Genomic DNA, 12,041 nt, shown 5'->3' on the forward strand with positions numbered 1-12,041 from the left:
GGACTCAGGACGTTAAACATTTTGATTTTGTACTCAAGTAGTTAAAATTCATAAAATAAAGGGACTCAAAAAAATAATTTACCCAATACATTTCCGAAACAAACAAACACGTCGCCCACTTAGTTAGACATTTGGTTTTAAAATAAAGAGAACCGAGTTCGATCCCCATGGCACCTTAATTTTGCGTTTTGCACATAAAAAGGACTTCGGAACCAGATGGCGCCAGATTTGAAACCCGAATGTGGGGTTGTAGACCAAGCCACTTTTCACTAGTCCACGTAAACATTTCAAGAATAGTATAACCAAGAAAAAGCAAATTAGCCAACACAAATGGTTTTTACACGCAAGCAAGAAATGGTTTATGAATGGGGAATTTGACCAACAACAATAAAAGAACCAAATATATAGATATAAAGAAAACAACAAAAAAGAAAAGTGGGGTGTGGAAGCATGTGGAGGGGCTTGGATTTGTGGCATTGCTTGACACATGGTAGATGTGGGCTCCACCAGTCTACCCTCAAAAAAGTGGGGTGTGGAAACGGCGTGAAGTGTTTTATTCATTGACAATTATATAAAAACACAATTTATATTAAACATGCCAACCATGGCTTGCCATGTCACCCAGCTACCCCGCCCCATGAGAGACACAATCCCCACGCCAAAAGGGCGTCGCCATGCCTAACGCTTCGCCGGTGTGGTGTGGTGTAGCCAACGTTAAACCCAATCCGCCGCCCCAACTCACGCCCTATAGTCTAACGAATGGGGAATTTGACCAACAACAATAAAAGAACCAAACCTATATATAGATATAAAGAAAACAACAAAAAGGAAAAGAAAAATAGATGGAAATGGCAGAGGGGAATTGGTTGAGAATCAAACCCGAGCCTATTGCTTTGAAGTTGCATGATTTTATGGCAATGTAAGTACGGCGTGGAGCATCAAAATTAGTACGAACGATTGATATCCTTTGTCAGGAAAGCTCACTCGGGTACTTGGGTTAGTTCCAACATTGTTAAAAAATTGATATATTCTTTTTATATTGTATAATATTTTAAAAAATTCCAATTAATAATAATCTCATATTTATATTTATATATACTAAGTAATTGTTTCAAAATAATAAAAATTAATTTATTTTTTGAATCACAACCCTTGCTTCTACTCTATTACACCAATAATCCTAATTTAATCGACATAGTGTAGGTTTGAACCGGTACCTTTCTAAAAGACATATACCTCTACCAAGTGTGCTAGACCTATATTAAAAATAAATACTAATTACATTAAAAATTAAATAAGAAAGCTAGTGATAACGAGTGAGACCATAAAACAGGTCAACTGTGACGTGAGAGCTCTCCCTCGGTGACCACAACATATGATATGACACGGTCCGGTTGATAGTCCGGTTGAGCGGGTTTTAAACCGACCCCACATGTAAAACAACAACAAAACCAAACTCAAATCCCAACGATCCAACCAACTAACATTTCCAACATTCACCATTCCAATATATAAATTCCTCAGTCAACAAAACATCACTCGATCCATTCCAATTCCAACAACCTACGTATTGTCGTATTCTCTCACCATCTCAACAACAAAAACCTCAAAACTATCGACCTCGTACATACATTTTGATTCTAATTACGTATCAATGGCGATCTCAAACCTCCATATCATCCTACATTCATTCCTTTTCGCCCTCATTCTCACTCAAATTACAGCTCATGTCACCGGTGATGGAGTATCACCTGGATCGGGTGAATCCGAATCGTTTCCGACAGAATTCGATAAGCTCAGTGCAAAGATCCAATCACTAGGTTTGTGTTTCACCTTCTCTGTTATGATTTAGATCATTTATTTGTTTTTACGATTGTTTCGGTATCAGCATTGTTTATATTAGTGGTTTGATGAAGTTTTATGTTAGATGTAATATATTGGTTAGGATTTACAAAGTAATTATGAGATATGATTTGATTAGGTTTCGTTTGTAATAATCATTGTATCCTGGTATATAGTTGATTAAGAGCATTCACGTTGAAGTCTCTAACACATACACTGTTTTAAAGTTTATAGACAAATATATAGAATGGTAAAAAGAACTACCTAAATCCTTCCTCTATCGGATTATCTAAAAAGACAAAATATATATAGAGATGCTGCAGTGGATCTCTAAATATAGAGATTTACTATACATTCTCTATATCAGTCTTTGTTAATGTATGTCGAGTAAACTACAATTTGCATTTCTTTGTTATTTGTGCACGATTAGCTTGCGTCCCTACTTTGAAAGTGGGGACGCAAGTTGATCCCGCCCAAATTACACAAGAAAGCGAATTGCAATGTACTCATGTACGTGAGTGGTTGTGAGCATATGAAAGAGAAAAAATAATAAAAAAAGAGTAAAGAAGTATTATTTAAATGAATAAAGATGAATAAAATTTAGAGATAAAAGTGGGTTGTAGTTAAATTTTAGAGATAGAGATAGAGAATTGAATGTGAATGCTTTAATAAATTTTGTATAATTTATGTTGAATATAAATGTTCTATTTGAAGAATCACTTGTTGATAAGAAGAGTGAAGAATCAAGAACCAAAGATGAGATCATTACTGAAAAAGAGAAGGAAGTTGTAGAGAAAGAGAAAACGATTAAAGAGAAATCAGATAGCATGGATTCGTTGCAAAATGAGGTAGCTTCTCTTAAGGTAAGATTATGAATTATGAATATATGTATCAGTTTGTTATATGCATGAATGCATATTTTTGATGTGATGATTTTATTGTGTCTTGGATAGGTTAAAGGGTCAACAGATACTGATGAGGCGGTTGAAAAGGCTCATACAAGGTCCCAGGAGTTAGAGAAGCAGGTTTTTAATTGTTTTTATTGAAGTATTTCGAGATATCATTGTGTGGTGATTTATGGGATTTTGTTTCTTGTTTCAGGTGGAGAAACTGGAGCTTGATTTGGAGCTAAAGGCCGGTTTAATGCAGGACTTGGAAACTCGATCGAAAGAACTGGAGAAGAACTTGCTTGAAATGAATCCAAAGCTTCAGAATGTAAGGCCTGTTTATTGTGTTTGTTTCGCTTTATATCATGAATGTATAAATCCACAGAATTTAGAAAAGTACTGAGAAATGAATGCATAGCGGCATTGTGGTTGGTTGTTCATTGTTGATGGTTAGATCAATCCAATGCTAGATATATGACATTAATGGCAGCATTTATGTATCGGCTTTGTTCTTTAGCGTCTCGATAGCTAGTAGCTAAATTACATCCCTCCCCATATGTGGTAAGAGGCTTGTTGATTTCGTATAACCGAAGTAATTGAATAATACCTTTGCTTTCTATTTCTTGTTTTAGCTTCAACAGACTATTGAAGAACAGAAGACAAAACTTCAAAAAACCGAGCGCGCTCTTAAATACGCTGAGGTAGGTTTACAACATGTTTCTTGGCATACTCCTTTACATTTGATGTATTATCGTCTGTAATTATTTGTAGGAGGAACTTACGAAGACTAAGAATGAAGCCACACAGAAAATTGGAGAATTAACAGAGGTAAAATCAGAAAGATTGCTATTACTTGGTGCTGTTAATTGTGTCAAGTGATCATATATGCGAGTATGTGATGCATATTGTTATAAACCGGCGATATTTTTTTAATATGATGCATTGCTAACTGCAAATGAGATTACATCTCCCCTTTTAAGTTGTATTTATATTACATTTTTACTAGTCAAATGTGATTATATAGATGTTAGTATTGCTTAATTTAAGACCAATTATTGTCTATTATTTGGTCTTCTTTTATATTCAGGTTCATTCTGCATGGCTACCAGTTTGGCTTGTAGCTTATTTGTCGTCGACTAAGGTAACTCACATTTGAATTAGTCCCATCACTCATGTACATAATAACATCAAGAATTATAGCCGTGAGGTCTAATTACATCACTAATTTTCAGTCTTATGTGGTGGCTCGTTGGAACGAGCATGCAAAACCTGTTTTTGATACGTTCACAAAGAAGGTAATTTTGTATGATCCTGTTTTTTGTACTTTCATTTTATGTATATTATACTCCACATCATGTTATTAATCATTTATTTAAGATGTTTTCTTTTTCGTCTTCATGAAAATAGTGTTCTTTTCATTATGACAGGCTGAAACGTTGGCTGAACCTCATGTTGACACAGCCAAAAGCGTAAGAAGTTTTCTCAATATTTATTAGTGTATTTTGTACTTTCACATGTTAATGTCAAGATGCATGATGTAAGTAGTTAGTCAATGTTTATGTTCATCTACAATCTTTTTGTTAAATTATGCTCTTCAAATTACTACATTAACTCTAGTTCGGTTTTATGTTTTCCTACTACTTAACTAATAACTAATGAAACTTACATTATTAGTCACCTTTTGTTGGGTTCTTACTAGAGGTTGCAATTTTGACCCATTTACTTTTAAATGGGCTGATTTGGGGTATTTCTTTCTCTAATGGGTCAAATATTTTTTAGCTAAACAGGAAACGTGTCGAAAGCCACCCAAAGTGTATTTTTAGTATATACAGTCTCGTAAATCTCTTTACTAAAAAAGCTAAATTATTTCTGTAATCATATATAACATGCTAGTCGCTAAAAGTAGAAGCGTTTGGACCAAAGGTGTTTGGGATCATCCTAATCTGACCCGTTTTAACCGATACAAAAGTTATTGTTTTGACCAGTGTCCGCTTGCACCACGCTTATTCCACCTCAAGTATTTATAGTCACTGGTACTTTGCTGTGACCCTCATGCAGAAATGGATCCCTGCTGCAAAGGAACAATGGGTGATTGTGAAAACTAACGTTGAGACACGTGTGCAACTACTGACCAAAAAGACCAAAGAGGTCTATGCTCGATCAACGGAGGCTCTAACTCCTCATGTGACTAAAGTAAAAGAAATTGTAAACCCTCATTTTCAGGTACTTTTACTCTACATTTTTTCTATTTTTTACAAGATGTGTCATTAATCATAATATGAAAGTTTTGTGGGGCCAGGTTGCAAAGAAGTTTTGTGAGCCATACATTGATCAGGTTGCTGTTGCAACAAAACCTCACCTTGATAAAGCACGTGACACTGTGAAGCCTTATACTAATAAGGTAGTTCAAGTGTATAGCAAGTTTCTAGAATCTGCATCTAAATACCATCAACAGGTACTATTTTTATTATTTGATGTTCTTGGCTTTTTTCATATTTCACGTGTGGTTGATGGGCTGTTTCGATGTGCATTAGACGTTATGAAGCTAATAATAACCACTTTTAGTGTTTTGATAAGGGGATACGGTGTGGGCGGCAAAGTGGTTCGGCAAAAGGAGTTTGCCGCACGGGAACACCACTGCCAACCATCTTTGCCGCACGGTGAGGGGATGGGATCGGTGTTTGGTTACCGATCGGGGAGAGGGAGGAAGGAGAGAGAGGGGGTGTGTGGTCGGGTCCATGCCATCTCAATCAATCACAACTTTTCCTTTTTTTAAATAGTTTACCAATTCATGAAGTGTCTAACCATTGCCAACACTTTTGAGCATAGTTTAAACACTTTTCATTGAATGGCATGAGGATTTTAAAGTTTACCACTTTCAAGTGTCTAACCACTCCCTACACCCTAAAGTGATCTTGAATTTCTGATTCTCACCATCTATAACTCGGGAGTCAAATAGTTAAATTTATATAACTACTTACATGCTAAACGTGAGTGTCAATTATCTAAGGAAAAACTATACTTATTCACTCCTTTGTTTTACAATGATTTAAAGATTTCTTAAATACATTTCTCATTGTTAATGGTTATTAGATAGAACAATCTTATCATATATTAACCCTGATTATATTTCCTTAATTATATTATATATTATATTAGCTGTCTATGATTAGGTCCAGCATGTCTATATATATCTCGGTTCCCCTTGTAATCATTTGTTCAATCACTATTCAATATACAAGATACATGTTTCTTATGGTATCAGAGCCTTTCTCCCATTCAAAACCCTAGTCTCTTATTGCCGATTTCGATACATCCTTTTGTTCAATCAGTCCCATTTTGTTCGATCATAATTCTGTTTTGATTAACCCTAAACACAAATGGCAACGATAGAGTCTTTCTCCTCCACAGATAAAACCACACACAACTCTCACAAGTTTGGCTTCACCCTCACCCCAACCAACTATGGCTATTGGAAGGCCATGATTCAACCGTTTCTGATTACAAATAGCCAGTTCGGCCATGTCAACGGAACTATACCATGTCCAGCTTCACTGATCCAACCGCCGGTTATCACTGGGAAAGAAACAACAACCGCTCCTGTTGTTAACCCTAGTTGCACGGCTTGGGTGTCCAATGATGCCCACACACGCATGCTACTAATGTCAACTATTTCTAAAGCATTGTTCCGGCAAGGTACTACATCTCGTGATCTTCGGCTAGCCCTTGAACATGCATATGCACCGCACACTTCTTCACGAAAATTTACTCTTAAAACTCAACTGTTGAAGATACATATGAAACATCTGCAACATATCTTGTATAAGAATATGGCACTACTCTAGCAAATGTTGGAGTACCAGTGTTGGACAAAGATATTGTCATGCTTGTGGTTGCAGGTCTCCATGATGAATTCAGTGGACTTTAACAAAGTTTGCTTGCAAGAGATTTTACAACTGTTTTTTTTTTTCTGAACTCGTCGGCCTTCTGGCCTACCATGATTTCTAATCAGAAAAACCGCTCCTGATGTTGGACCAACGTAGGCCTTTACAGCCTGCACCAACCAAGGTGCATCCCTTCGCCTGAAACAATGCAGATCATACAGTAGCTCGCCTCCAAATTAGGGCTGCAACTCCAGCTGCCCAGAACCTCCTCACCTTCATCCACCATTGGCCCCTCCGCCTTTTACACAAATCGAGGATGCGGACATGGAAACATATACAACAAGGGTCGTGGGGCCGTGGACCTAACTACAATTGCAACCAAGGAGGTGGAGGATTCCGGAATAACCAAGGTCAGTTTAGTTGGGCTTCTAACCAAAATATTTATGGTACTTGCAACAGGTGCGGCATTGGTCATCTTCTTTCTCAATGTCCGAACCGTGCTGATACTCGATCACAAGCTTCCTAACAATGGCTTCCTGGCACCGGTTCAAGCGAGCATGTTGCACCAGATATGATGAGTTTTGACTCTGCCGAACCCTACTACGGTGATGATAATCTCCATGTTAGTAATGGTACTCCTCTTCCCATATTACATATTGGACCCAAACGATTTTACTCACCTAACAAAATCTTTCAATTAACAAACATCTTATATGTCCCTGTAATAATGAAAAACCTCCTTTCCGTTCAAAAACATTTGTAACCATAATCATGTATGCTTTGAATTGCACTCTACCTTTTTGCTGTGAAGGACAAGTTTATACGCACTACCCTCCTCATGGGTCCAAGTGACGGTGGGCTCTACACAATCCATCTTCCCACAAATCAACCAGTTCCTAAAGTTGCCTTTTCAACGACTTGTGCAACAGCTTCTACATGGCACCAAAGATTGAGGCATCCACATTCTCTATGATTTCTAAATATTATTTAGATGTTCCAATAAAACTTAGGTTTTGCATCATGACTCTTGTTCTATTGGGAAATCTATGAAATTACATTTATTATCTTCGGAATACAAAAATTCACATGTTCTTGATTTAGTGTATTGTGATGTTTGGGGATCCGCACCTGTCACCTCTTTTGATTGTCACAACTATTTCACCGTGGAGGGTGTGCCTTCTAATAGGACTTCTAGCATTGCAATGTCACCTTTTGGATCGAACACTCTGTCTTCCTCGTAAACTGGCAAACCAACCAACTCCTCTTCTAACGTCAACTCTCGCACTCTATTCTTAGCTTCTCTAACCTCAACAACAAAAACCGACTCTCCTCTACCACTCACGTTCTTCCTAGACTCAGAGACTTCAAATTTGACGGTCTCTTCACCTACCCTAAGTGTGATCATGCCTACAAAGATCTATTAAAGCTTTGGCGGTGCAGAGGAAAGGTCTACCTTAAATACGAGATATGTTTTCATCGACTTCCATGTCAAGAACTACAAATTTCCATGGGAACACAAATTTGTCAACTTTGACAAGCAAGTTCTCCACAATGCCCCTCGGGTATTTGACAGATTTATCGACTAGCGAGAGAGTCATGCGCGTTGGCGTCAACTCATCAAGGCCTAGCTTTGCATACAACGAGTATGGCATCAAGTTGATGCTAACACCTAGGTCCACCAACACGTGGTTTTTAACTTCACTATCAAAGTTCACGTGTTCTTGATTTAGTGTTTTATGATGTTTGGTTTTTAACAGACACGAGATCGTGAAGCTTTCTGAATCCGTTAGTTTCTCCGGTAGCTTGTTCATTACCACCGTAAAACAATCAGCTGTTAATGGAACATTTGAGATCTCCTTCAATTTATCCTTCCTTTTCAGGAGGTCTTTTAACAATTTTGCATACTTGGGGATATGTTGAAGGGCTTAATGCTAGTGGATGAGTGAAGAACTCCATAGTTAAGCGTGCTCGGGTGGGAGTAGTACCAGGATGGGTGACTTCCTGGGAAGTCTCCACCGGGGCAACCAAAAACAAAGTCGTGAGTTCCTAGATGGGCAACCCATAGGGGTAAAGCGGACAATATTGGTGGTGAGAGGGGTCGGATGTTACAAATGGTATCAGAGCCACTCCTATGCCGTTCGGATGGTGGGGCAAACCTCATCGAGGACGATGAGTCCCTCGGGGAAGGGGGGGGGGGTTATTGTAATGATACCGATACTGTCTACCGAAAGATTAACATGGATCATTGTAACACCCTAGGCAAATCCCACATCGGCCGTGGGCAGGAGAGATCACTGGTTCATAAGTAATCCAATGCCTCTTAAATCACCAACGTGTTTTGAGCTTAGTTCGCTGTGGAGCTCATGAAAACTCAACAGTTAAGTGTGCTCAGGGGGGAGTAGTACTAGGAGGGTGACCTCCTGGGAAGTCTCCACCAGGGCAACCAAAAACAAATACATGAGTTCCTAGATGGGCAACCCATCGGGGGAAAAGCGGACAATGTTGGTGGTGCGAGGGGCCGGATGTTACAACTATCATCAGATCGCTTTCTCGTTTTGAAGTCCAAGCTAAGATTCGGTCCCCGGCCTTAGCTTGCGGGGGAAAATTAGACAGAACAATCGTATCATGTATTAACCCCGATTATTTTTCCTTAATTATGTTTTATGAGCTGTCTATGATTAGGTCCAGCATGTCAATATATATCCTAGTTCCCCTTGTAATCATTTGTACAATAGCAATTCAATATACAAGATACCTGTTTCTTAATGGTACTATTGTGAATAAAAGATAATTGTTGGAGTTATAAGAGGCCTATTTTTGAAGGTTTTCCTATAGGTAATCTGTCTACAATATAGTGTAATTGATAAAATCACAGATTGACATATTTTACATATGCACATTTCAACAGTATAAGAATGTTGTGTTTGGAATGTTGCGTATTACTATATTAGATACTTGATAAGTCAAAATCACCAAGCTCTCAAATAACTAAGTAACCTGATCACTACAACTCCTGAATTTCAGGCGGCATAAGCAATCACCATCTCGTCAACACGTATTATCACACCAAGTGATTTGATTTTGATTATTCAATGTCGGATAATCAGTTGTTTTCTCATGCGAGTCTTCTAGATTGTGTCAGTGATTATGTTGGGACATTTAAAGGAAATGCATGCCACCCTACGCTGATATGAATATGTTACATGCACTCATGCACCGAATCTTGATATACTCTTGTAGAGCGTATATGACTAATTGATTAAAGTTATTTAGAAAGTTGCATTTTTGTTGATGCGACGAATGTTGACGGCTGCATTTATAGACTGTGTTATTATTATTTTGGTGGTTTTGATCTAAATTAATGTAATAAAATTCTGTTATGTATGAAGGTTCAAGGAACCGTTGGAGAATCACTGAAAAAGCATGTAATTACAAGAACTCTTGCAACCAAGGAGTTTGTATGGTTTATAGTATGTCAACTTCTCTATCTCTCACAGTCTCACCCACCCACACACACGCGTGCGCGCGCGCACACACACACACACATATATATATATATGCATATATACAGAGGCACACACAGGAAGGCAAAGGAGTATCATCTTTAGGCGGCAAAACAGCCGGGTTGGGCAATGTGTTAAAACCGTTTGGTTTGTAAATGATAATTTCTAAGTATGTAATATGTTTGACCCATTATAAATCCTAACCCAATATAACTTAGTTTCATATGAGTAGGTTAAGTTATCCCATTTAGTCACATTTTTCTATTATACAATCCAACATGCATTAGTTTTTTGTTTTGTTTTTTTGTTTTATTTTTTAAAATTTTTTCAGGCCTCTGCGGTGTTGGCACTACCTATCTTCATTTTGTTCAAAGCTTTATCAGCCATCTTTATGTAAGTTTTCTTAATCTGCATGTTTCACTTGTCCCCAATGTATTATCATTACGTGATTGCTGTAACTATTTTACATCTCTTATTTTTTAATATACAAAAAACTAATAAATTTGATGTTGAATGCAGTGGGACCGCTAAGAAGTCCACTAAAACTAGCAAGCCAAGCCATACACGTCGTAAGGCTAAACGAGCACATTGAGACAAGTAGTGAAGCACGAAGCCCATATACTCATTTTACATTAACTTTAGGTATGAAACTTCTAATCCAAAAACAAACTGCATCTACATTGAAGCGTTTTAGATGCACCTACTTTTAGTGGTGAAGAAATGTGCAGGTTTGGTAACGGGTCAAAATGGGGAGGGTTGGATTGAACTTAACAAATACACCTCAGCAACTTTGATACGTTTAACCTGTTGGAACTGCGTTCATTTCCAGCTAACTTTTATATTTTAACCGTTACACATTACCAGTAAACTCAACTGGAATTGACCCGTTTCCATATAAGTGGATTGAATTGCCACCTCTAAACTACTTTACAAACTAGTTGTGCATTTTTTTTAACTTCCTGACATTCTGCTTTTGAAATAAAAAATTGTCATAATTTTTTTATTTAATTTTGAAATGTTTTATTACAATTATGACTAAGTGTGGTGATTTAGAACTAATCCATTTGACCTTCAAAAGTCAAATGTTGATCAAGATTCAAGATAATTGGGTCTTAAGTAGTTTGCTGATTTTTTTGTTTTGTTAATCTACATACAGATCGGCGTTCTCTGCAGCTTTTATGAAGCTTCATGGATATTTTCTGGCACCCGTTGTTTGCTGATGTCTTCTATGTTTTCTTCACGTAGAAAAAGAGTGACAAATGGTGTTTTTGAGAAAAAGGTTATTAAGGACATGTGTGTATCATGTTCTTTTATTTTAATGTAGTTCATTATTATGGTTCAGAATAGAATATGAAGAAGAATATACCATTAGCGGGTTGGGATCTTCTTACCTGTTAATTTTTTCGTCTTTTTGAAATATCCACCACAAGGCTCCGGTTACTACACTAATTTCTCTGAATTTATCCGGCATTCCATAAAGTTTGGAGTTCTATTAGAACTCTATATCTGATTAGTTGTAAACTTATTTCAAACCTTTTTCGAAAGCACCCTCTTGTACTAGTTTTGAGATTTCATTTGTGCCACATATGCATCCTTAATAGACAAATAGATATAATCACTTAACATTAGAGGGTGTGCTATGTAAGGTGCTGTTTGTTTTTCAGAGGTAAAACATTGCAGTGTGCGGACCACATCTGCAGACATCTGTAGCTGAAGAGGTGGATCAAACCTCTGCAGTCTGCAAGAAGAAGACTGTTTGTTTTTTAACTTATGCAAACCAGATTCAAAACTCTGATTAAAATAGAAAACTATACAAAAATTACAGTCAAGTTTCAAAGTTCAACCAGATTCAAAACCGCGATTAAAATAGAAAAAAAAAAACGCTAGTTGACATATGAATCAACTAGACAAAATTTATAGTCAAT

The 12,041-nt window shown here is 37.2% G+C and overlaps 1 protein-coding gene across 1 annotated transcript; it reads left to right on the forward strand.

Annotated features, from left to right (window-relative positions):
- Nucleotides 1–1,491: 1,491 nt before the first annotated feature.
- On the forward strand, nt 1,492–11,660 carry LOC110899283 (DNA repair protein RAD50). Its single transcript, XM_022146162.2, has 15 exons — nt 1,492–1,820; nt 2,557–2,705; nt 2,796–2,867; nt 2,944–3,057; nt 3,362–3,430; nt 3,501–3,557; nt 3,817–3,870; nt 3,962–4,024; nt 4,157–4,198; nt 4,788–4,952; nt 5,029–5,184; nt 10,003–10,083; nt 10,448–10,509; nt 10,636–10,758; nt 11,273–11,660. The coding sequence occupies exons 1-14, from the start codon at nt 1,655–1,657 to the stop codon at nt 10,706–10,708; spliced, it is 1,323 nt and encodes a 440-aa protein (XP_022001854.1). The 5' UTR covers nt 1,492–1,654; the 3' UTR covers nt 10,709–10,758; nt 11,273–11,660.
- The last annotated feature ends 381 nt before the right edge of the window (nt 11,661–12,041 follow it).

This window comes from Helianthus annuus, chromosome 13 (assembly GCF_002127325.2).
Source record: "Helianthus annuus cultivar XRQ/B chromosome 13, HanXRQr2.0-SUNRISE, whole genome shotgun sequence".
Taxonomy (NCBI): Eukaryota; Viridiplantae; Streptophyta; class Magnoliopsida; order Asterales; family Asteraceae; genus Helianthus; species Helianthus annuus.